This window comes from Mirounga angustirostris, unplaced genomic scaffold (genome assembly GCF_029215605.1).
Source record: "Mirounga angustirostris isolate CCGP_5_RB_7025 unplaced genomic scaffold, mMirAng1.0.hap1 SCAF_14, whole genome shotgun sequence".
Lineage (NCBI taxonomy): Eukaryota > Metazoa > Chordata > Mammalia > Carnivora > Phocidae > Mirounga > Mirounga angustirostris.
In genome coordinates this window covers 7,989,691-8,013,342 of record NW_026991722.1, presented here as the reverse complement: position 1 = coordinate 8,013,342, position 23,652 = coordinate 7,989,691, and the positions used below count along the sequence as shown (strand labels likewise).

The 23,652-nt window shown below is 37.4% G+C and overlaps 1 protein-coding gene across 1 annotated transcript in view; it reads left to right on the top strand.

Moving 5' to 3' along the window:
- Positions 1-23,652, top strand: part of DOK6 (docking protein 6) — a 365,856-nt gene that overhangs the window by 216,673 nt on the left and 125,531 nt on the right. Inside the window, exon 5 of the mRNA XM_064577838.1 lies at positions 12,287-12,476. Coding sequence (XP_064433908.1) covers positions 12,287-12,476 — 190 coding nt within the window. The remainder of the gene's footprint in view (positions 1-12,286; positions 12,477-23,652) is intronic.

Here is a 23,652-nt window from a genome sequence, read left to right as displayed (position 1 = left end):
ACATAAATTCCAAAAGCCTCTATTTTTAAAAAGACTCTAATTAATTATAAGTGAGCAAATGTATTTGTTTTTAATATTTTTTTTTAAAGATTTTATTTATTTATTTGAGAGAGAGAATGAGATAGAGAGAGCATGAGAGGGGGGAGGGTCAGAGGGAGAAGCAGACTCCCCGCCAAGCAGGGAGCCCGATGCGGGACTCGATCCCAGGACTCCAGGATCATGACCTGAGCCGAAGGCAGTCGCTTAACCAACTGAGCCACCCAGGCGCCCTGTATTTGTTTTTAGTATGGCTCTTTCTTTAAAACCAGTTTTCCCTCTGCACTGTTAAAAATGGAAATTATTAAGAAACTGGTCAAAAAGCTCATCATCCTTTTGTGTTCTGTTTATTTCTACTCACTAGATGATGTTTCGTTTCATGTTAGAAACTGCATCTCTGATCCTCTGCTTCCTGCAACCCCTACATGTTCCACTTGTCCCCACCTGTCAGGCTCAAGCTCATAGCTATATTTGGATTGTTCCTGCCCTAAACCAGATCTATTTAAAATGTCATTGGCTGAGAAAGGAAGGTTTCAGTCTTTCTCAGGGCTGATGACCCATTCAATCTCCACACATCACCCGGGGTCTCACTCTGCCTTTTCCAAGACCATTTCTTCGGAGTGTAGCTACCCTTTCTTGCCAGACTTTGTCCAATTCAATTTGACCAAACCTTGTTTTGTAATCCCCTTGAGACTGTTCTTTTGGTTGTCACCTTAACTCTGGTCCCAGGCCCTCTGCATGGTCTATTCCTTTGGATCTCCTCATCCAACCCTAGAGTAGAAATGCCCTTGTAAACACAACCACACAATCAATAATAGTAAGCATCTTTCTTGGACATGACAATTAGTTTTGTAAATATTTCACCTTGCTATTGTTTTTAGCCACTTAAAATAAAATTATGCTTTCTCATATATCAGCCATTATACAAACCTAAATTTTATCAAAATACAATTTCATGGGTCATGAAATTGGGTCATGTGTTTGGGATTTTTTTCACTCTAGAATTCTGTAGTTTATATATGTGAATATATTTTAATCTAATATTTTTTTACATAACCTTTTCAAAAATTTATTTCTTCACACATTCAGTAGTCTTCACAAGACCTAATGCTAGTAGAATTTTTATTCATGTTTCAGGATATTATTATCATTAATTTTTTTTAAGATTTTATTTATTTAAGAGAGAGAGAGTGCAAGCAAAGGGAAGGGGAAGGGCAGAGGGAGAGAGACAAGCAGACTCCCTGCTGAGTGTGGAGCCTGACGTGGGGCTCGATCCCAGTACCCCAAGATCATGACCTGAGCCAAAGTCAGATCCTTCACCAACTGAGCCACCCAGGTGACCCTTATTATCGTTATTTAAACAGCTAGTTTCTGTGCTTGCTTTGGCAGCATAACTACTAAACAACTAGTTTCTTTTCTAATTCTTCTGGGTACTTGGAAATGTGTTGTTTGGTGCTCCTTAACAATGTATTTGTTATTGTTGATTACTTTAAAAGAAAATAATTCGAATATACATACATACTTTGATGAACTGAAAACTGTTTTTCATGTACCTCCTTTCTTTCTATGCCTCTCACTTCTTTAAAAAAGACTTTGTTTATTTATTTGAGAGAGAGGGAGAGAGGGAGAGAAGCAGACTCCCTGATGAGCAGAGAGCCCAATCTGGGGCTCGATCCCAGGACCCAGAGATCATGACCTGGGCCAAAGGCAGAGACTTATCTGAGCCAACCAGGCGCCCCATGCCACTCACTTCTTTTATTCCAATTCACATAAGAACTCTTTCCTGACAAATCAGTCATGAGTCAGTTGAAATGGGATTACTTTATTTGAGCCAAGATTAAAGGACAGTTTTGATTTAAATGTGCTGGTTTGTTCTACAAGAACATTGCCTCACTTTCAAAAGCATCCCTCGTAGCTCCTCTAATGCCCCTAATTCCTTGGCAGTACTCTAAATTGAGCTTAGCAAATCAACAGTTCTCAAAGTGTGGTCCCCAGAGCAGCAGCATAAACAACCTCTGGGAACAAGTAGAAATGTAAACCATGCAGCCCCAGCCCAGACCTACTGGATCAGAAACAGTAAGAGTGGAGGACTACCCAGCAATCTGTGTTTAAACAAGCCCTCCACATAACTTTGATGAACACTAACGCTCTCTGCAGTAAAACCAAAGGTAGGCTTTTAAATAGGAAAGTGACATGATTAGAGGGTGGTTAAAACACCTGCTTCATACAAGCATTTCACGAAGTTAAACATTTTAAAAAGTCATTTCGGGGGAGCCAGTTTTAGCTCTTCCATATTGAAATGGTCTTTCCGATGGAAACCATAACAAATTTTAACGAAGCAGCATATTTTACATTATTAAGGGCATAAAATACTCACAGCAAATGCAGAAACATTTTTTCCATGACAATGGAATCAAAGAAGAATAATTTACTAGATAACTTGAGCTGCCTTCATCCTCTGCTGGATTAAATTAGTCTACATGTTAATTGAACCTCAAATCCTTGGAAATTAGCCATTAGGATAAGATGGCTTTTGAAAACTTAAAAATCGAAAATAAAATTTCTTAGAATAATTCCTTTTGTAGGATGAAAGAAATAGTATCGAAAGGAAGGTTGGAACGTTCCAAATCATAACAAGAAGGGGATAATGTGAATTGCTGGGTAAGACTAGGGAAGTAGAAGGTACCAAGAAGGATGTGGAAGATACATTTCACCTGCTTTACAGAGCCTACAGCTTGCCCTTGGAAGGACTCCCTCCAGACAGGTTATCCAATCTCTTTGTATTTGTTTGTAAATGAACCTCAGTATTTTGACATCGAGAGCCCTACATCATGTGAATCTTATTAAATCCAATTCATTATTTTTCTGTTTTTCAGTTCGTGTTTCCCCAATGTCCATTGTGATGATTGTACTCTTTCTCTGTTTATTTTTTCTAGATTTTCCCTACTAACATTAGAGCACACAGGTATTTCAGTGAAAATGCAATGGTTCTTTGGGGTCCTCTGTAATACCCCTAGGTTATAGGTCATTTACCATGTATCATCCATGTGGAGAACAGGGTCCTCGATGTCAGGGTTATTTTTTTCCATGTTCTTTTTTCAGTATCAAACTATGGGTGTGAATATCAAGGGTCAGTGCAGTCTTAACCAACAGTAAAATGGCTAATGGTGTTTATTTCAATATTTTAGAAGAAGTTTTATTTCTTGACATTTTGGCGATGATTCTTTGGTTGCTATCTTCAGACTCTACTGATGGAGAGGAAGAAATTTAGAAGAATGTTTCACATTCCCCTTTTATAACAAATGTTTTACCTCTGCACAACAGATACCACTGACATATGATTACTTCCAAATGTAAAAGCTGAACTTTATCTGGAGGGTCTTGACCAAAGAAAAGAAGATTTCTGTTCAGACGTTTTCTATATGCATGAGTCACTCTGTTGGGTCCAACTTTCATTTATACTCTTACCTGAGATCAGGCCCCTTTCATTGGCTACCTGTAATCCCATTGGAGTGGGAATTGTGGTGGCAATGTGAGTGATGTCTTTAATGTGAAATACTGAGATTTTACTTGATTGCACACAAGGATTTTAAGATTTATAGAATATATATATATATATATATATATACTTTTTTTTAATTTTTTTTATTTTTAATTTTTATTCTTATGTTAATCCCCATACATTACATCATTAGTTTTAGATGAAGTGTTCCATGATTCATTGTGCACAACACCCAGTGCTCCATGCAGAATGTGCCCTCCTCAATACCCACCACCAGGCTAACCCATCCTCCCACTCCCCTCCCCTCCAGAACCCTGTTTGTTTTTCAGAGTCCATCGTCTCTCATGGTTCGTCTACCCCTCTGATTTCCCCCGCTTCATTCTTCCCCTCCGGCTACCTTCTTCTTCTTCCTTTTTTTTTTTTCTTAATATATATTGCATTATTTGTTTCAGAGGTACAGATCTGAGATTCAACAGTCTTGCACAATTCACAGCGCTTACCAGAGCACATACCCTCCCCAGTGTCTATCACCCAGTCACCCCATCCCTCCCACCCCACCCCCCACTCCAGCAACCCTCAGTTTGTTTCCTGAAATTAAGAATTCCTCATATCAGTGAGATCATATGATACATGTCTTTCTCTGTTTGACTTATTTCACTCAACATAATACCCTCCAGTTCCATCCACGTCATTGCAAATGGCAAGATCTCATTCCTTTGATGGCTGCATAATATTCCATTGTATATATATACCACATCTTCTTTATCCAGTCATCTGTTGATGGACATCTTGGCTCTTTCCACAGTTTGGCTATTGTGGATATTGCTGCTATAAACATCAGGGTGCACGTACCCCTTCGGATCCCTACTTTTGTATCTTTGGGGTAAATACCCAGTAGTGCAATTGCTGGATCATATGGTAGCTCTATTTTCAACTTTTTGAGGAACCTCCATACAGTTTTCCAGAGTGGCTGCACCAGCTTGCATTCCCACCAACAGTGTAGGAGGGTTCCCCTTTCTCCGCATCCCCGCCAACATCTGTCGTTTCCTGACTTGTTAATTTTAGCCATTCTGACTGGTGTGAGGTGCTATCTCACTGAGGTTTTGATTTGGATTTCCCTGATGCCGAGCGATATTGAGCACTTTTTCCTGTGTCTGTTGGCCATTTGGATGTCTTCTTTGGAAAAATGGCTGTTCATGTCTTCTGCCCATTTCTTGATTGGATTCTTTGTTCTTTGGGTGTTGAGTTTGATGAGTTCTTTATAGATTTTGGATACTAGCCCTTTATCTGATATGTCATTTGCAAACATCTTCTCCCATTCTGTCGGTTGTCTTTTGGTTTTGTTGACTGTTTCCTTTGCTTTGCAAAAGTTTTTTATCTTGATGAAGTCCCAATAGTTCATTTTTGCCCTTGCTTCCCTTGCCTTTGGCGATGTGTCTAGGAAGAAGTTGCTTCGGCTGAGGTCAAAGAGGTTGCTGCCTGTGTTCTCCTTTAGGATGTTGATCGACTCCTGTCTCACATTTAGGTCTTTCAACCATTTGGAGTCTATTTTTGTGTGTGGTGTAAGGAAATGGTCCAGTTTCATTCTTCTGCATGTGGCTGTCCAATTTTCCCAGCACCATTTGTTGAAGAGACTGTCTTTGTTCCATTGGACATTCTTTCCTGCTTTGTCAAAGATTAGTTGACCATAGAGTTGAGGGTCCATTTCTGGGCTCTCTATTCTGTTCCATTGATCTATGTGTCTGTTTTTGTGCCAGTACCATGCTGTCTTGATGATGACAGCTTTGTAATAGAGCTGGAAGTCCGGAATTGAGATGCCGCCGGCTTTGCTTTTCTTTTTCAACATTCCTCTGGCTATGCGGGGTCTTTTCTGGTTCCATACAAATTTTAGGATTATTTGTTCCATTTCTTTGAAAAAAGTGGATGGTATTTTGATGGGGATTGCATTGAATGTGTAGATTGCTCTAGGTAGCATTGACATCTTCACAATATTTGTTTTTCCAATCCATGAACATGGAACGTTTTTCCATTTCTTTGTGTCTTCCTCAATTTCTTTCATGAGTATTTTATAGTTTTCTGAGTACAGATCCTTTGTCTCTTTGGGTAGATTTATTCCTAGGTATCTTATGATTTTGGGTGCAATTGTAAATGGGATCGACTCCTTAATTTCTCTTTCTTCTGTCTTGTTGTTGGTGTAAAGGAATGCCACTGACTTCTGTGCATTGATTTTATATCCTGCCACTTTACTGAATTCCTGTATGAGTTCTAGCAGTTTTGGGGTGGAGTCTTTTGGGTTTTCCACATAAAGCAGCATATCATCTGCAAAGAGTGAGAGTTTGACTTCTTCTTTGCCAATTTGGATGCCTTTTATTTCTTTTTGTTGTCTGATTGCTGTGGCTAGGACTTCCAATACTATGTTGAATAGCAGTGGTGATAGTGGACATCCCTGCTGCGTTCCTGACCTTAGGGGGAAAGCTCTCAGTTTTTCCCCATTGAGAATGATATTCACAGTAGGTTTTTCATAGATGGCTTTTATGATATTGAGGTATGTACCCTCGATCCCTATACTCTGAAGAGTTTTGATCAAGAAAGGATGCTGTACTTTGTCAAAAGCTTTTTCTGCATCTATTGAGAGGATCATATGATTCTTGTTCTTTCTTTTGTTAATGTATTTTATCATGTTGATTGATTTGTGGATGTTGAATCAACCTTGCAGCCCAGGGATAAATCCCACTTGGTTTTGGTGCATAATCCTTTTAATGTACTGTTGGATCCTATTGGCTAGTATTTTGGTGAGAATTTCTGCATCCATGTTCATCAGGGATATTGGTCTGTAATTCTCCTTTTTGATGGGGTCTTTGTCTGGTTTTGGATCAAGGTAATGCTGGCCTTATAAAATGAGTTTGGAAGTTTTCCTTCCATTTCTATTTTTTGGAACAGTTTCAGAAGAATAGGTATTAATTCTTCTTTAAATGTTTGGTAGAATTCCCCTGGGAGGCCATCTGGCCCTGGGCTTTTGTTTTTTGGGAGATTTTTGATGACTGCTTCAATTTCCTTAGTGGTTATAGGTCTGTTCAGGTTTTCTATTTCATCCTGGTTCAGTTTTGGTAGTTGATACATCTCTAGGAATGCCTCCATTTCTTCCAGGTTATCTAATTTGCTGGCATAGAGTTGCTGATAATATGTTCTTATAATTGTTTGTATTTCTTTGGTGTTGGTTGTGATCTCTCCTCTTTCATTCATGATTTTGTTGATTTGGGTCCTTTCTCTTCTCTTTTTGATAAGTCTGGCCAGGGGTTTATCAATCTTGTTAATTCTTTCAAAGAACCAGCTCCTAGTTTCGTTGATCTGTTCTACTGTTCTTTTAGTTTCTATTTCATTGATTTCTGCTCTGATCTTTATGATTTCTCTTCTCCTGCTGGGTTTAGGCTTTATTTGCTGTTCTTTCTCCAGCTCCTTTAGGGGTAGGGTTAGGTTGTGTATTTGAGACCTTTCTTGTTTCTTGAGAAAGGCTTGTATTGCTATATACTTGCCTCTTAGGACTGCCTTTGCTGCATCCCAAAGATTTTGAATAGTTGTGTTTTCATTTTCATTGGTTTCCATGTATTTTTTTAATTCTTCTTTAATTTCCTGGTTGACCCATTCATTCTTTAGTAGGATGCTCTTTAGCCTCCATGTATTTGAGTTCTTTCCGACTTTCTTCTTGTGATTGAGTTCTAGTTTCAAAGCATTGTGGTCTGAAAATAGGCAGGGAATGATCCCAGTCTTTTGGTACTGGTTGAGACCTGATTTATGACCTAGGATGTGATCTATTCTGGAGAATGTTCCATGGGCACTAGAGAAGAATGTGTATTCCGTTGCTTTGGGGTGGAATGTTCTGATTATGTCTGTGAAGTCCATTTGGTCCAGTGTGTCATTTAAAGTCTTTATTTCCTTGTTGATCTTTTGCTTAGACGATCTGTCCATTTCAGTGAGGGGGGTGTTAAAGTCCCCCACTATTATTGTATTGTTGTCAATGTGTTTCTTTGCTTTTGTTATTAATTGCCTTATATAATTGGCTGCTCCCATGTTAGGGGCATAGATATTTACAATTGTTAGATCTTCTTGTTGGATATCTCCTTTAAGTAGGATATAATGTCCTTCCTCATCTCTTATTACAGTCTTTGGTTTAAAATCTAATTTGTCTGATATAAGGATTGCCACCCCAGCTTTCTTTTGGTGTCCATTAGCATGGTAAATGGTTTTCCACCCCCTCACTTTCAATCTGGGGGTGTCTTTGGTTCTAAAATGAGTCTCTTGCAGACAGCATATCGATGGGTCTTGTTTTTCAATCCAGTCTGATAGCCTGTGTCTTTTGATTGGGGCATTTAGCCCATTTACATTCAGGGTAACTATTTAAAGATAGGAATTTAGTGCCATTGTATTGCCTGTAAGGTGACTGTTACAGTATATTGTCTGTGTTCCTTTCTGGTCTATGTTGCTTTTAGGCTCTCTCTTTGCTTAGAGGACCCCTTTCAAGATTTCCTGTAGGGCTGGTTTTGTGTTTGCAAATTCCTTTAGTTTTTGTTTGTCCTGGAAGCTTTTTATCTCTCCTTCAATTTTCAATGACAGCCTAGCTGGATTGAGTATTCTTGGCTGCATATTTTTCTCATTTAGTGCTCTGAATATATCTTGCCAGTCCTTTCTGGCCTGCCAGGTCTCTGTGGATAGGTCTGTTGCCAATCTAATGTTTCTACCATTGTAGGTTACAGATCTCTTCTCCCGAGCTGCTTTCAGGATTTTCTCTTTGTCTATGAGACTCGTAAGTTTTACTATTAGATGTCGGGATGTTGACCTATTTTTATTGATTTTGAGAGGGGGTCTCTGTGCTTCCTGGATTTTCATGCCTGTTTCCTTCCCCAAATTAGGGAAGTTCTCTGCTATAATTTGCTCCATTATACCTTCTGGCCCTCTCTCTCTTTCTTCTTCTTCTGGGATCCCAATTATTCTAATGTTGTTTCGTCTTATGGTATCGCTTATCTCTCGAATTCTGCCCTCGTGATCCAGTAGTTGTTTATCTCTCTTTTTCTCAGCTTCTTTATTTTCCATCATTTCATCTTCTATATTACTGATTCTCTCTTCTCCCTCATTTATTCTAGCAGTTAGCGCCCCCATTTTTTATTGCACCTCATTAATAGCCTTTTTGATTTCTACTTGGTTGGATTTTAGTTCTTTTACTTCTCCAGAAAGGGTTTCTCTAATAACTTCCATATTTTTTTCAAGCCCAGCTAGTATCTTTAAAGTGATGATTCTGAACTCTAGATCTGACATCGTACTAATGTCCGTATTCAGTAGGTCCCTGGCAGTCGGTACTACCTCTTGTTCTTTTTGTTGACGTGATTTTTTCCATCTTGTCATTTTGTGCAGAGGAGAATAGATTAATGAGAGAACAAAATGCTAGCAGAGTAACAACGTCCCCAGAAAATATACTCTAAACAAATCAGAAAAGACCTGAAGCAGTGGGAAAAGAAAGGGAAAGAGAGAAAAAAAAAAAGATAAAGATAAAAACAAAACAAACAAAACAAAACAACAACAACAACAAAAAAAAAAACAGAATGTGATCAAATATGATCAGGCTGGTATATAGATCAGTGACACACACTAGATTTGGGGTGTATTTTGGTCTTTTAGGAGAAAGTGCCTCCCAAAATTTTAAAGAAAGAAAAACTTATATATGTACAAAAATAAGGGTTGATATGATGAAGGGATGGAATATGACTGTGAAGATGGAAATTATAAAAAATTTTTAAAAGGAATTGATAAGTTGTTTGAAAAAAGAAAGAAGAGGATTTAAAAAAAGAAAAAAGAAAAAAAAAGGGAGAGGATGTGATCAGGCAGGGGAATAGAAACCACCATATACTAGAGATTTAGAGTATATTTTAATCTGTTAGAAGAAACTATCTCAAAATTTTAAAGAGAGAACAATTTATATATATAAGCCAAAAATACGGGTAACTACTATGAAGGGATAGAATATGACTCTAAAATTGAAAAATAAAAATGTTTTTTTTTTAAAAAAAGGGATTGATAAGATGTTGGTTGAAAAAGGGAAAAAGAAAAATTCAAAAAGAAATAAAAAGACAAAAAGCCAGTTAAAAAAAATTAACTTTAAAAGAGTAGAGAATCATGGTACAAAAGCCGTGAATTCTATGTGCAGTAGTCCCCTAGCACTGGAGTTCTGCCGTTCTCATTGATCGGTAAACTTGGTCTTGGCTGGCTGTTCTCGCTGATCTTCTGGGGAGGGGCCTGTTGCCGTGGTTTCCAAACGTCTCTGCCGGAGGCGGAAGTGCCCCGCCCTTGCCCCCTCCCGGCTGAGTCATCTGCTCGGGTTTGCTCTCCGGGGCTATTGTTCCCTGCGAGCTTTCCGTCCAGCTTTGGAGGCGGAGAGTGAAAATGGCGGCCTCCCAATCTCCCCCCCGGAGGAGCCGAGAACTCGGGGCCCCGCTCCTCAGTGCGCCCCCAGAGAAAAGCCGTCAGTCACTCCCGGCTCCCCGGTCTGCGGCCTCACTCCGTGCTCACCCGGCCTGCGACTGCGCGCCTCTATCTCCGGCACCCGACCCCGGGCGGAGTCTCCAAACCCAGCAGATCCCTGCGGTGCCCTCCCGCGCGGCTCCTCCCGGGGGAGGAAGGTGAGTCTCCCCGGATCTGCCGCTTGTGGGGTCCCTGCTGGAGGAGCAGGGGCCCGACTGTGCCTCGGATCACGGTTTAGGGCCACCCCGAGCTGAGAGCCCGCGCCTGGGCTCCGCCTCTGCAGCCGGCTTCCCTGCTCCGTGTCCTGGGAGCTCTGCCGCACTCAGGCACCCCAGGTCTTTCTGTGACCCCGAGGGTCCTGAGACCACACTGTCCCGGAGGGTTCCACCCCCCACTTAGCCACCAGAGTGACGTCCCTCGGCGGAGCAGACTTTTAAAAGTTCCGATTTTGAGCTCCGTGGTTCTATCACTTGCCAGAAGCGGCCGACGGAGGCCCCTTCCCCGCCGTCTATCCTCCCGAATATCACCTCGGATTCACTTCTCCGCGTGTCCTACCTTCCAGAAAGTGGCCGCTTTTCTGTTCAGAGAGTTGTTGCTATTCCTTTCTTTGATCTCCTGTTGGGTTTGTAGGTGTTCAGAATGGTTTGATCCCTATCCAGCTGAATTCCTGAGAGGAGACGAAATCCAGGTCTCCTACTCCTCTGCCATCTTGCTCCGCCTATATATATAATTTTTATTGCAGATAATTAATGGGGCAGTGATCTTTCTTTTCTTCAGCTATATTATCTTGTTTTCCTTTCTGTAGGAAATGAATGTGCAATACATATACATATTAGTTTTAGGGGTCAATGATCTACGTAAAAAATTGAATCATTAGATTATTTTGGTCAAAAATATCTAGACTCTTGAATATAAATATTGTCCATATGGTTACTAAATTTCAAGCTATTATGCTTAAATCCAATTTAACCCATTTAGAATCTGATTTTTTTTTTTTTTTTGGGGCATCAGCAAAGCAATACTCTGCAAAATACCTGCCGCAGAAAGGATTCTATTATACAGGCAATTCCAGCTTAGTACCAGCAAACATTCATTGTTTAAGATTGTGGCATTATGATGGATGATGGCACATTCCTAAACATATCAATCCTTTTTCAACTGAAGCTGCACCATTATGCCTCTCAAAATCATTAATTCAACAGCACTGCCTTTCAAGCATGATTTATAATTAAATTCAAACTCACAAAAATGTATCTGCCAATAATTCTTAAACTTTTTGTTATCGTGACATTATTTTTTAATAATTCCTCAATTCTTGTGGTGCATATTCATCATGGGATATATTTATTTCATTCATATAGTTAACCAATATGTATTAATTACTTACTATAAACCAAGAATACGGTGCTAGGAATGAGGGATATTTTACAGGACACTTTATAGGTCGTACCAAGTTCTTTGCTTCCTGAAAATTATGAACTAACCTCATTTTTTATGAAGTGTTTCTAATGCATTTAAATGGGGATCGAGGGCTGCAGAATTTTGCAGTAGCCTTTGAGATACACAAAAAAATTATAAAGCAAGGCTTGGAATCATTGCCTAATAATCAGATTTTCAACTCTAGAATATCTGAGAATGAAGGTGGCTGTGTTTTTATTTTGCTTACTAAAACATTATCTGAAGTCTTACAGAAAGCAGGAATGAATACCTGCAATTATCATATGCTGAATTTGACTGTGAATACAGTGTATTTTGAGAGTCAGTCTAAGTGTGCATTAAATACTTCATAACACAAAGGTAAAATTGAGTAAACTCCTCTTAAATAAAATAAGACATTCCTTGCAGGAGTTAGGTATATGATATGCATTTAAGATTGTGTGAAGAAGCAGACAGTAAGCATCATTTGGGCAGAGACCTAACTTAGCTTTTATCCTTATGTTTCCATGGTACAATTTAACTATGTCATCTTCATTCTAGAGAATACATGCAACACAGAGTGTAGAATGAGTGAGTGAATGAACTAATGAGCAAAAATATTTTAATTAACTCATTGTCTCATACATCCAATGGGAAGGGGTAATGTTTTGCATTGTCTATTGATGTTCCCGAGGGACATGGTAATGTCCCAAGGGACAACCTTTCTGAAGGCTGTAGGTAGGTATATAAATTAATACAGTGTTACTATCAAAAGTCAGACCTCTTTTCACTTAATTTGTTCCATTCTTTGTTTCTTTGCAGAGAGATTCAATGTATATCTTATGCCTACACCAAATCTGGATATTTACGGTGAATGCACAATGCAGATCACTCATGAGAATATCTATCTCTGGGATATCCACAATGCCAAGGTCAAACTGGTGATGTGGCCTCTCAGCTCCCTGAGGAGATATGGACGGGACTCAACATGGTTTACCTTTGAGTCAGGAAGGTAAGCTCTAAGTGCCACAACAACTAAGGAGGTGGGTGACAAATAGACACCTGAAGGACAGGTTCTGTCCACTAGTTCCCAGGATGATCACTGTTTTGGAAAAGGGTAGAAATCACCAAATATATAATTTCTTCAGATTTTTGTTGACAATCTGAATAAAATGTATTCATTCTATGACAGGTTAATTACCCTATTCAAAACAGTTCAGTCTTTTACACTGGCCTCAAACTAATTTAATAATTATTTTAATCATGCAATATATTATTATATTATTACAATACTATATTTTTGGTGTATCCTATAATATGTTCAGTGCAATAGGATTCCCATGAAATTCAACATGTCCTTACTGGCATTATTTTTGTGAGTTTTTAATAAGCAAAAAAAATTGAAAGGAGTTTTATACTAAATTGTTGATATATTACTTTTTAGGTTTCTGATATGTTAATTCAGTATTCATTTATCTAGGTTTCTATGTTAATAACATTAAGTGTAAATGTTAATTCAGAGTGACTGAAGAAATGTTGGCAAATCTATAATATATGAAATGCATAACCCAGATTTTAAATAGAGTATGTCAAAGAAAATACATTGGTTTCTTGGTCATAACATATGGTTGGAATCCATAAATGTCTTAAACGAATGCTTGTTTCATAATCATTATTTACAGACACAAGTTTAGACATGAACTTCAACTAGATAAATGAATGTCTTTGTGCAATGACCCTTTGTGATGTTGTTGTCACTCATCCAAGACAAGACCTACTTAGATTTGGGGATTCTATATAAGAGATACTTAATGTATCAGTCTTCCCACTGGGAACATGATTTATACATTCTGAAAATGAATCTGTGGCATTATAAGACAATTATAGTGAAGTTTTGTTGTACTTGATATAGCAATTTTAGTTTCAAAACTTTATTCTTACAAAACCATTAAATAATTATTCAAGGTCAGGTTTTAATAATATCCATCTAGGTTAGGCCAAGGCCGTATGTCTTTTAAAATTTTAAGGAGAGGGAAAAAACCTGAACTGAGCTGAAGTAATTTTACCAGTCTGGACCCTTTTGCCTAGGTAATATTAAACCCTCTCCCACACTGATTTCTCTAAGAGCCTTCAATTCTATGTTTACTTAGTGGCTATGAGTTCACTCAACTGTCTATTTTCAATCCACCTAGATCCTGACAGTAATAATAGTAATCACATTCTAGATAACTATTAAGAAATAAATATTCTCTTAAGAAAATGAATATTTTTAGGCATATACACTGTTTTTAAAATTATATGGTTATTAAAAAGGGATTATAACTTATTCACTGACCTAAGGCTTATGATACTTTTTTTTTTTTACTGGCCATAAAAATTAGTGTATGTTTGGAAAAAGTGATGGTTTATTTTCATTAGGTGATAACATTATCTCCAGAATTCCCTCCTTTGGATTTTTCTCCTACGTATTCCTATTTGTCTTTTTTTTTTTTTAATATTCATTATTGACATAGAGTTGACACACAGTGATTTGACAGTTCTATGCATGACTCAATGATAAATGTGTCACCATTTGTCATGATAAATGTGTCACCATTTGTCATCATACAACATTATTGACTATATTCCCTGTGCTGTACTTTTCACCTCCATGACTCACTTATTTTATTTTATAACTGGAAGTTTGTACCTGTGAATCCCCTTCCCCTATTTCTCCCATTCCCCTACCCCCCTCCTTTTTGTTTGTTCTATGTATTTATGCATCTGCTTGGGTTTTTTGTTTGTTTGTTTGTTTTATTTTTTTTAGATTCCACATATAAGGGAAATCATATGATATTTGTCTTTCTCTGTCTGACTTACTTCACTTAGCATAATACCCTCTAGTTCCATCCATATTGTTGCAAATGGCAAGATTTCATTCTTTTTGATGGCTGAGTAATAGTCCAGTGGGTGTGTGTGGGTGTGTGTGTGTGTGTGTGTGTGTAGGTACACACCACATTTTCCTTTTCCACTCATCTATGAATGAACCTTTGGGTTGCTTCTACATTTTGGTTATTATAAGTAATGGTGTATTAAATATAGGGGTGAATGCATCTTTCTGAATTAGTGTTTTCATTTTCTTTGGGCAAATACCTAGTGGTGGCATTACTGGATCATATATTTCCATTTTTAATTTTTGAGGAACCTCCATATGTTACCTGCTTATTCCCTCATTTTAGAAGGCATCTACTCAGGATTTTAAATAACAAGTAAGGTTTTTTTTTCTTTTATTTTCTGGTGGTTATATAGAATTTTCACTCCATTTGTACCTGTCCACCAGTTTTTGCCAATTTCTTGTTCCTCCAAAGTCTTTAAGGGGAATATACTGGCTCTCCACAGGTGATTAAATTGATATTCTCGACCAAAACATCAAACTACCTGATATGCAACTTGTCTTATCTGACAGTCAATATTAATTGGTCTTCTATGATCTTTGTAATTTTTAATAATTTTAAGATACATTAAAAAATAAAATATCTCAGAGTAGGTAAGGCCCATAATCCTCAAGTTTTTTCTGTTTTATTTTTGTTTTGGTGTTTGTTTAGTTTTGTTGTTTTAGGAGATAATTCTTTTCTACATTTTTTGTTGGTCAGAATAACTTCTTAAAAAAATAAATAATATCTAAAAATCATCTTGACACACACTCCTACCTGTCCTGGGAATCAGAGAGAACGAGATTTAGGTCATAGCTCTGTCACTTCTTAATAACTTAGCATGTGCCATTTGGACCTCTCTGCCTTCCAGTTTTCTTCTTTGTATTAGAAGAATTATAATCTCTACTTCCTACATAGATTTGGAGAGATTGAGTTTGTGAATATAAAGCAGCATATGACACAGTACTAATAGTCACATAATGGGTATTTAAGAAATCATGATTATGTACTTTTCCTCAGAAATTATGTAATTTGTGTTTTTTTCCACTTTCTGAATGAAGTTTCTACTTACCTCTAAAGAGCTCTATTTTTAGAGAATTCTGTGAAGGTATATTCTTTAGCCAAACACTGGAAATGTGAGGAGAGATAAGCCAAGCAAAAAGCTTGGGAGAAGTCGGCATTCAAATGCTAGAATGATCATTAGAAACTTAATGTCTAAGACTAAAAACCAGTGTTGCTTGTCATGAGTCAGGAATTTGAGACGAAAATGGGACTGGTGCAGCAAGACTGGAGTACAAATAAGGGGAAAATACTGAATGGCTGTCTTTATGCTAACTGGTGCTTGGAGCATAATTTTATGGGTTACTAGGTGCCTATTTCATTGAAGAGTCAGCAGATATACAAGAACTCTCTAATTTGCCATGTGTAATACTTTGGAATAAGTTACACTCCAATAGTATTGCCTTTGGGAAAATCAGAATGTAGAGCAAGGAAAATCAAACTTCCTTACCCTTAAATAGATTAAGGGAAAAATCTATAAGAATCTCGAAAAAGCTAGTAGAACTAAGAAGTGAGGTTAGAACTAAGAAGTGAATTTAGTGAGGTTAGAACTAAGAAGTGAATTCAGTGAGGTTAGGTCAATATGCAAAAATCAATTTTATTTTATATACAAGTAATGCATAATTGAAAGGGAAAATGTTTTGAGTATCTCTTATAATGTCTTGAAAATATGAAATATATATAGGTTGTTTTAACAAAATATGTGTGAGACCTGTACATTGAAAAAACCACAAAATATGACTGAGAGAAATTAAAGAAGACCAAAATAAATGGAGATATATACCACATTTGTGAATTAGAAGACACTATATTCATATGATAACAATCCTCTCCATGTCAAGTATAGATTCATTGTAATCTCGATAACAATCCCAAATGACTTTTCTAAATTAAATGACAAGTTGATTCTAAAATGTATTTGGAATTGCAAAAGACCTAGAGTAAGCTAAAACAATTTGGAAAAAACATATTTGATGGATTTCTACTACCCGATTTTAATACTTGTTATAAAGTTACAATAATCAAGACAGTGTGGTATTGACATAGGATAGACCTAACGATCACTGGAAAAGAATGAAAAGTTCAAAATAGACACCACATATATGGCCAATTTATTTATTTTTTAATATGCTGTGATGATTCAATATGAAAAAGAAATAAATGGTACTGGAATGACTGGATACCTATTAAGGAGGAAAACCAACAGCTCTTTACCTCACTGCCATGGACTGAATTGTGCCCACCTCCTCCCCCTGCAATATTCATATGGTGAAGTCCTAATCCAAGTGTGATGGTATTTGGAGATGGGGCCTTGGGGCCTTTGGAAGACCATTCAGTGTAAATGAGATCATGAGGGTGGGGCCATCATGGTAAGATTAATGTCCTAAGAAGAGATACCAGAAACTTTGTTTTCTCTCTCCCGTCATGTGAGGACACAGGGAGAAGGCGGCCATCTACAAGAGACAAAGAGAGTCCTCACCAGAAGCTGACCATGCTGGCACCTTCATCTCGGACTCCCAGCTTCCAGAACTAGGACAAAATAAATCTCTGTTTTTGAAACCCCCTGTCTACAGTATTTTGTTATGGCAGCTCTAGCTAAAACACTTCACCATACCCCCCTCGAAAAAACTCCAAATGGATATAGACTTAAATGTAAAAGCTAAAATTATAAAATGTATAGAAAAAAATATAGGAAAATATTTCTCACCTTGAAATAGGCAGATATTTCTTAAATACTAAGCCAAAAGCACAATCCAAAGAAAAAATATTGATAATTTGGGCTTCATCAAAATCAACATCTGCTCTTCAAAAGATATCCTATAGAAAATGAAGAAAAAAAAAATCGTAAGGCAAGCCATAGACAGGGAAAAAAATTCACAAATCCTTTATCTGACAAAGAATTTATATTTGTAATCCTTAAAGAATTCTTACAGCCCAAAATAGGGAGAAAAATAATCCATTAATAAACTAGGCAAAAAAAAAAAAAAATTTGGACAGGTTATAAAAGAAGATATGCTGATTGACAGTACAAACAAGAAAAGATACTTATTATCATCTTTAGTCATAAGGAAATATAGATTAAAACCACAAAAGACACCAGTATATTCTCTCCCCCACCAAAAGACAAAATAAAACAAAACCCTGACCCTGTCGAATGGAGAAGGAAGAACTCTTACTCTGTCTCATTGCTAACATGAATGGAAAACTAGAACACCCCTTCAAGTAATAGTTTGGCATTTTTGTGAATGCGCCATATGACAGAGCGATTTTACTCCTAGATATTTACCCACCAACTGCCCCAAAGCAACATATAAATACTTGTGTTGGGAGAGTCAAAGCAGCCTTATTCATAAGAGTCAAAACCTGGAAACAATCTAAAAATGGCCATCAATACATGAGTGGAAAGACAAATTATAAGGGAGTACTACCTACCCGTGATTTGCAACATAGATGAATCTCAAAAACATTATTTTAAGCAATAGCTATTATTTCATTTCCAGAAAATCCTGCAAGAGGCAAAACTTAGTTTATAGTGACAGAAAACAAATCAGTGGTTGCCTGGGGTTGAGGTTGGGGTTGGAAAAAAATGGACTGCCAAGAGGCAATAAGGAAATTTGGGGAGTGATGAAAAATGTCCTGTATTCTGACATTCATCAAAAAACATGGAACTGTTTAGTAAATATCGGTATTATCATATGCAAATTATACTCCAATATTTTCGACATAAAAAAAATTGTGGGGAAAGAAAATAGAACATTAACAGGTCTTATGTTATATTCATTCATACCATTTGGATGTTTGGCAATGAGCATTGTTACTTTTATAATGAAACACTTCCTCTGGAAAGAATGGGGCCAAGGAAGGGAAGAGAGCCTCAAGCATTGCCTGGACAGGGAGTCTTAAAGCTGTGAGATACAACTAGGCTTTTATTCCTAGAGAGGTACTTCAAGGTCAGAAATCTGCTTTTGTAACCTGGCCAAGTGTTACACTTTCCACATTCTCTATGTAAATCTCCATTTACATAGTATTGAGAATTACTTTTTAGATACCTATATTGTCTGATTAAAAAGTTAATACAAGCTTTTGAAGGGGATGTTGGAAAGAAAAGCTTAAAACCACTCATAATTTCTCCATCTTAAGATAACTGCTTTTAATATTTTGATGTACTTCTTTCCAGTGTATTTTAAAATCAATGCAAAAAGATATTTATCCTTTATTTTCAGTTAATATTATACTGAGAAGTAATCTCTGAGTCCTTCAAAATCAAGATCCAAATGGCTATATGGCATCTGAACATATGGCTACACCATCATTAATTTAACATTAAGAAGTTTCCAAAATAAACTATTATAAATAAAGCCACACTGACCATCTGTGAAAAGTTGTGCAAATCTCTTTTTCCTTAGCAAAGCCTTTTTAAAGGCTTACTGGGTCAAGGATGTGAATGTTTTCAAGGTTCTTCACAATATAGCAACTTGCTTTCAAGGAAAGTAATATCAATTCATACATCCTCTGATGGTACAAAGAGAGTGCTCTTTGTACCCTATAACCACAAGCATTAAAATGATGATGTAAGATGTTTCTATTTTGATCAAGGACTTTGATAGCTCTCTCTTTCTCTCTCTCTCTCTCTCTTTTGTTTGTGTCTTTATCTTTATGATGGAAGGTCTGGCCTTGTGTATACTGCTCATTTGTATTTTTTTCCTTCTTTAAATTTGGATGTCCTTTGCCCTTTAATAATTGGACTATCGACCATTATTCTATGCATCTATTTGTAAATTCCAGACAATCCCACTGTTGTTAAAGAGAGTCAAAGGCAGAAGGTTTGCCCATGCTTGATCTAGAGAAATAAAAGCAAGACATTGTGTTCCCTGGGTCAGGACTGGGGGCTAGGGAGAGAGGGGAGGGCATGGGTGATGAGGATAATTTAAAGGACAGATTGGTAAGTGAGACCCGGCCAATCATTGTAGCAAACCCTGAAGATCTGCATTTTCTGGGTTTTATTTTATTAGCTTTTTGCAGAAAGCATATTATTTTGTAGCAATTTTTAGCCATTTATTTACACTACTGCATGTAGTGGAAAGTAATAAATTGGATATGTCAAAATACTTTTTCACTAACCGGCTTTTTTCAAACGCATTGTTAAATTCCACTGTACCCACAAAATGTAAAAGAAATAGTAGGAGAGGATCTAGAACATTCTTTCTGGAGGAACATATGTCACACATTGTCATAATTATAACCGTACACCATAAACTTCAGGGAACACATGGCCAGTATGAGAACAGAAAGAGAACAAGGACCAGGAAGATTTCGGTGGGAACTGTCCCTGGAGAAGCATGCTGTTTGGGAGATGAATTCATAGTCTCATGCCGGCTTAGAACGATTGCTCTTTACCATGATGATTGTAAGTTTGCATTTTAAGAGTAAAAAACAACCAGTTTGCTATGCAGCTTATTTTTTTTTCTCAAAAATCAGAAAAGATATCCAGACCTGCAGAGGAAGTCATAGGATTCATGATTATATGCAATTTTATCCTGTGAAAGGCAAAATTATGTTTTTAACCGCTGATGTGGCATCTTCACTTCATACATCCTCATAAATATTGTAAGCAAACATCATATGAAAAGGTGCTCCACATCATATGTCATCAAGAACATGCAAATTAAAACAATAATTCGATATCACTACACACCTATTTAAAAGGCCAAAATTCTGAACACTGATAATACCAAATGCTGGTAAGGATGTGGAGCAACAGGATATCTCTTTCATTGCTGGTGGGAATGCAAAAGTGGTACAACCACTTTAGAGGACAATTTGGCAGGATCTTACAAAACTAAACATACTCTTACCATACAATCCAGCAATCCACACTCCTTGGTACCTACCCAAAGGAGTTGAAAATGTATGTCCATATACAACCCTGCACATAATATTGATAGCAGCTTTATTCATAATTTCCAAAACTTGGAAGCAACCAGGATGTCCTTCAGTAGGTGAATGGATTAAAAAATATGTGGTCCATCAAGACAATGGCATATTTTTCATCACTAAAATGAGATGAACTATCAAGCAATGAAAAGACATGGAGAGACTTTAAACTGCATATTAGTAAGGGAAATTAAATTTGAAAAGACTACTCACTATATGATTCCAACTATATGACATTGTGGAAAAGCAAAGCAATGGCACAGGAGAAAAGATCAGTGGTTGCTAGGGGTTAGGGAGATGGATAGGCAGAGCACAGAGGATTTTTAGGGTATTAAAAATGAATGGGGGACAGAGGGAGAAACAGACTCCCTACTGATCAGGAAGCCCAACATGGGGCTCTATCCCAGGACCCCGGGATCATGACCCCAGCCAAAGATAGCCGTTTAACCTACTGAGCCACCCAATTGCCCCAGGTTTTTTTTTTTTTCCCCTCTCTTTTAATCTTACTTCCGATCTGTTTTATTTATGGTAATTAACATTATTTAATTTAGTAAATTTATAATTTTTTCAAAAGTCGAATGGTCTGGAAACTGTAAGATGATGAAAATCTAAACAAAAATTTTAAGAGGGAATAGAGAAACAACTATTTTAAAACATCTGATTTGGAGGGCACCTGGTTGGCAGAGTCGGTTGAGCATCTGACTCTTGGCTCAGGTCGTGATCTCAGGGTCATGGGATAGAGCTCAGCCTCGGGCTCTGTGCTCAGTGCAGAGTCAGTTTGGGTTTCTCTCTCCCTCTCTCTCTGCCCCTTCCCCCCCACCTCAAAAAAATAAATCTTTCTTTTTTTTTTTTTTTTAAGCACCTGATTTTGACACAATTTCAATTTCCTTCACAATGTGAAAATTTTGATTTTTTCTTTAATCTTTTGATGATGCTATAAAACAAACAAAAACATAATTCTAAATCGTTTAACTTTAGTTAAATACATACTAGCTTAAAATACACTTCATGAATTAATTACTCTCATGATCACTTGTGTGACTCCAACAGATAAAGATACTGATGAGTTCACAATCTTTATCTAGAATTTATTCAACACCAAGAAAAATATTACCTTGTAAGTGGAGCTATAATTTTGATTCTCTAACCAAATTTTCATTGTGGGAGGTTTAACATCTGTCCAACAAAACTAGATGACATGAGTGCACATGTATCAATCTGTCAATTTTTTTTTAAAGAGCAAACTATTGCAATTTTAAAAATGTGAAAAATTTAACATCAAGTTCATTCATTTGACTAATGAAGGACTAAAATATTTTCATTTGTATGGGATTTTGACAGGACTATGGCTATTTAATTGAAAAACAAACAAAAAATAATAATTAAAAATAATAAAAAAGAAGAAAAAAGAAAAACAACCATTTTAGCCCTTCCTTCCTCCCCAGTCCACCAGCCTCCCAGTGTTGTGACGCTTATGAGTGCGGTTATTACCGTCATTAAAATAAATGAACCCTAAATCACAAGATTGATCTTGAGTGACACCTTAATTCACTTGGAAAATTCCTCTTAAAAAGGTTGCAGAAATCGGTCAAAATACCTTGGATAAAATAGTGATATGTGCATCACCTCCAGAGAGAGGTAACCGCTTTCCCAGATAGAATCCCTTTGTATGTTTATATTCAGCACGTTTGTTAAAATACAATCTCTGTTTTGTAATTACACTCTGCAGCTGAAACCACAAAATCATAGTCTGGTGTTTTAGCTTTCTTCATGGAAGAATGTTGATTTCTTCAAAAGAAGGGACCCTTTTTGATTCTCCCTATATTGCCTTGGACAGTGTCGTGAATGTAAAAATAGGTGTTTGCTGAATTTAATCATCCCTTATATATGTGTTTCATCTGATAGCTTTCAAAGCCCTCGTTTCAAAGTATATTATTTCATTTTATGCCCATGTCAGCATGGAAGGTGGACATAACAGAAAACATTCTTATCAAGTTTTCGTGGATGAGAAAATCAAGTCTCAGAAAGGTTAATGAAGTGTAACCGAGGTCACATGGAAAGTAAATAGCTGGCAGATGCAGAAGTCTAGTGTGAGTTTGTCTCATTCATGCTCCCATGTTTTATCACACCATGATTGCTCAGAGAACAGCGATCTAGTGCGATGATCTGAATGCTCGTTTCCCCCCAAAATTCACATGTTCCAACTTAACCTCCAAGGTGATGGTATTACGAGGTGGGCCATTGGGAGGTGAGTAGGTCAAAAGCCTCCTGGAGCCCTTCAGGAATGGAATTTCCTGCCCTTATAAAAGAGACCCAAGAGAGCTCCTGTCCAACATGTGAGGACACACAGTGACAAGACAGCCATCTATGAACCTTTAAGCCTTACCAGACACCAAAACTACCTGTGCCGTGATCTTAGTCTTACAGTCACCAGAACTATGGGAAGAGAAAAAAAAAATTCTTTTGCTTCACCCAGCAGATGCCATGCTGTTACAGGAGCCCAAGTAGATTAAGACCCCTAGCTACTCTTATTTATTTGAAGTTATTAAGCAAGTTAAAGGGTTCATTATTAAGATACCCCATAATATCCCTAGATAGATATATCTGAAGCTTAAATCTATGTTTATTGGGGTTAAAGGCACTGCCTATAAGATAAAGACCACTTTTTTTTTTTTTTTTTGGCATGGCCTAAAAAACACTCCTGGTCTTTGAGCTTTAACTGCCTTTCCAACAGTCTGTGCCTACTTTCTGCTTCTTACTCTGAACTACAGCAGCAAAAAAAAAAAAAAAAAGCTAATAAAGAACCTCTATGCTTTGCTCGTGCTGTCCATCCACCCCGAATGCCAGTCACCTGCCACCCTCCCACCGCAGCCTCAGTAATTCCAACTCATTTCCTTCAGTGAACCTTTCCTAAGTTCCTAAAATGGGATCCACTGCCCTTTTGCCTGGATCATACTGCTCTCCACTTATTTCCTTGCTCCCCTACATTTTCCGACATCCGGTGCCATCTGGGGAACCCTATGACCAGTTCCAACAAAGGGCTATGAACAGAGGGATATTTGTGTGTTTTATTTTTGGATGCAGATGCTGTCCTGGTTGCCCAGGATAGTTGTTCAGAACCAAAGTGGATTAGCATGAGTGAGAAGCATTAAACTCCTGAGACTTTGTGTGTTATTTAAGGACAAATCTATTTGGTCCTAACAGAAATGGATAAGAGGAGGAGTGCTGCAGTAATAAATAGCCCTAAAATATGTAGCACTGTATGGGTGGTTGGGCAAGAAT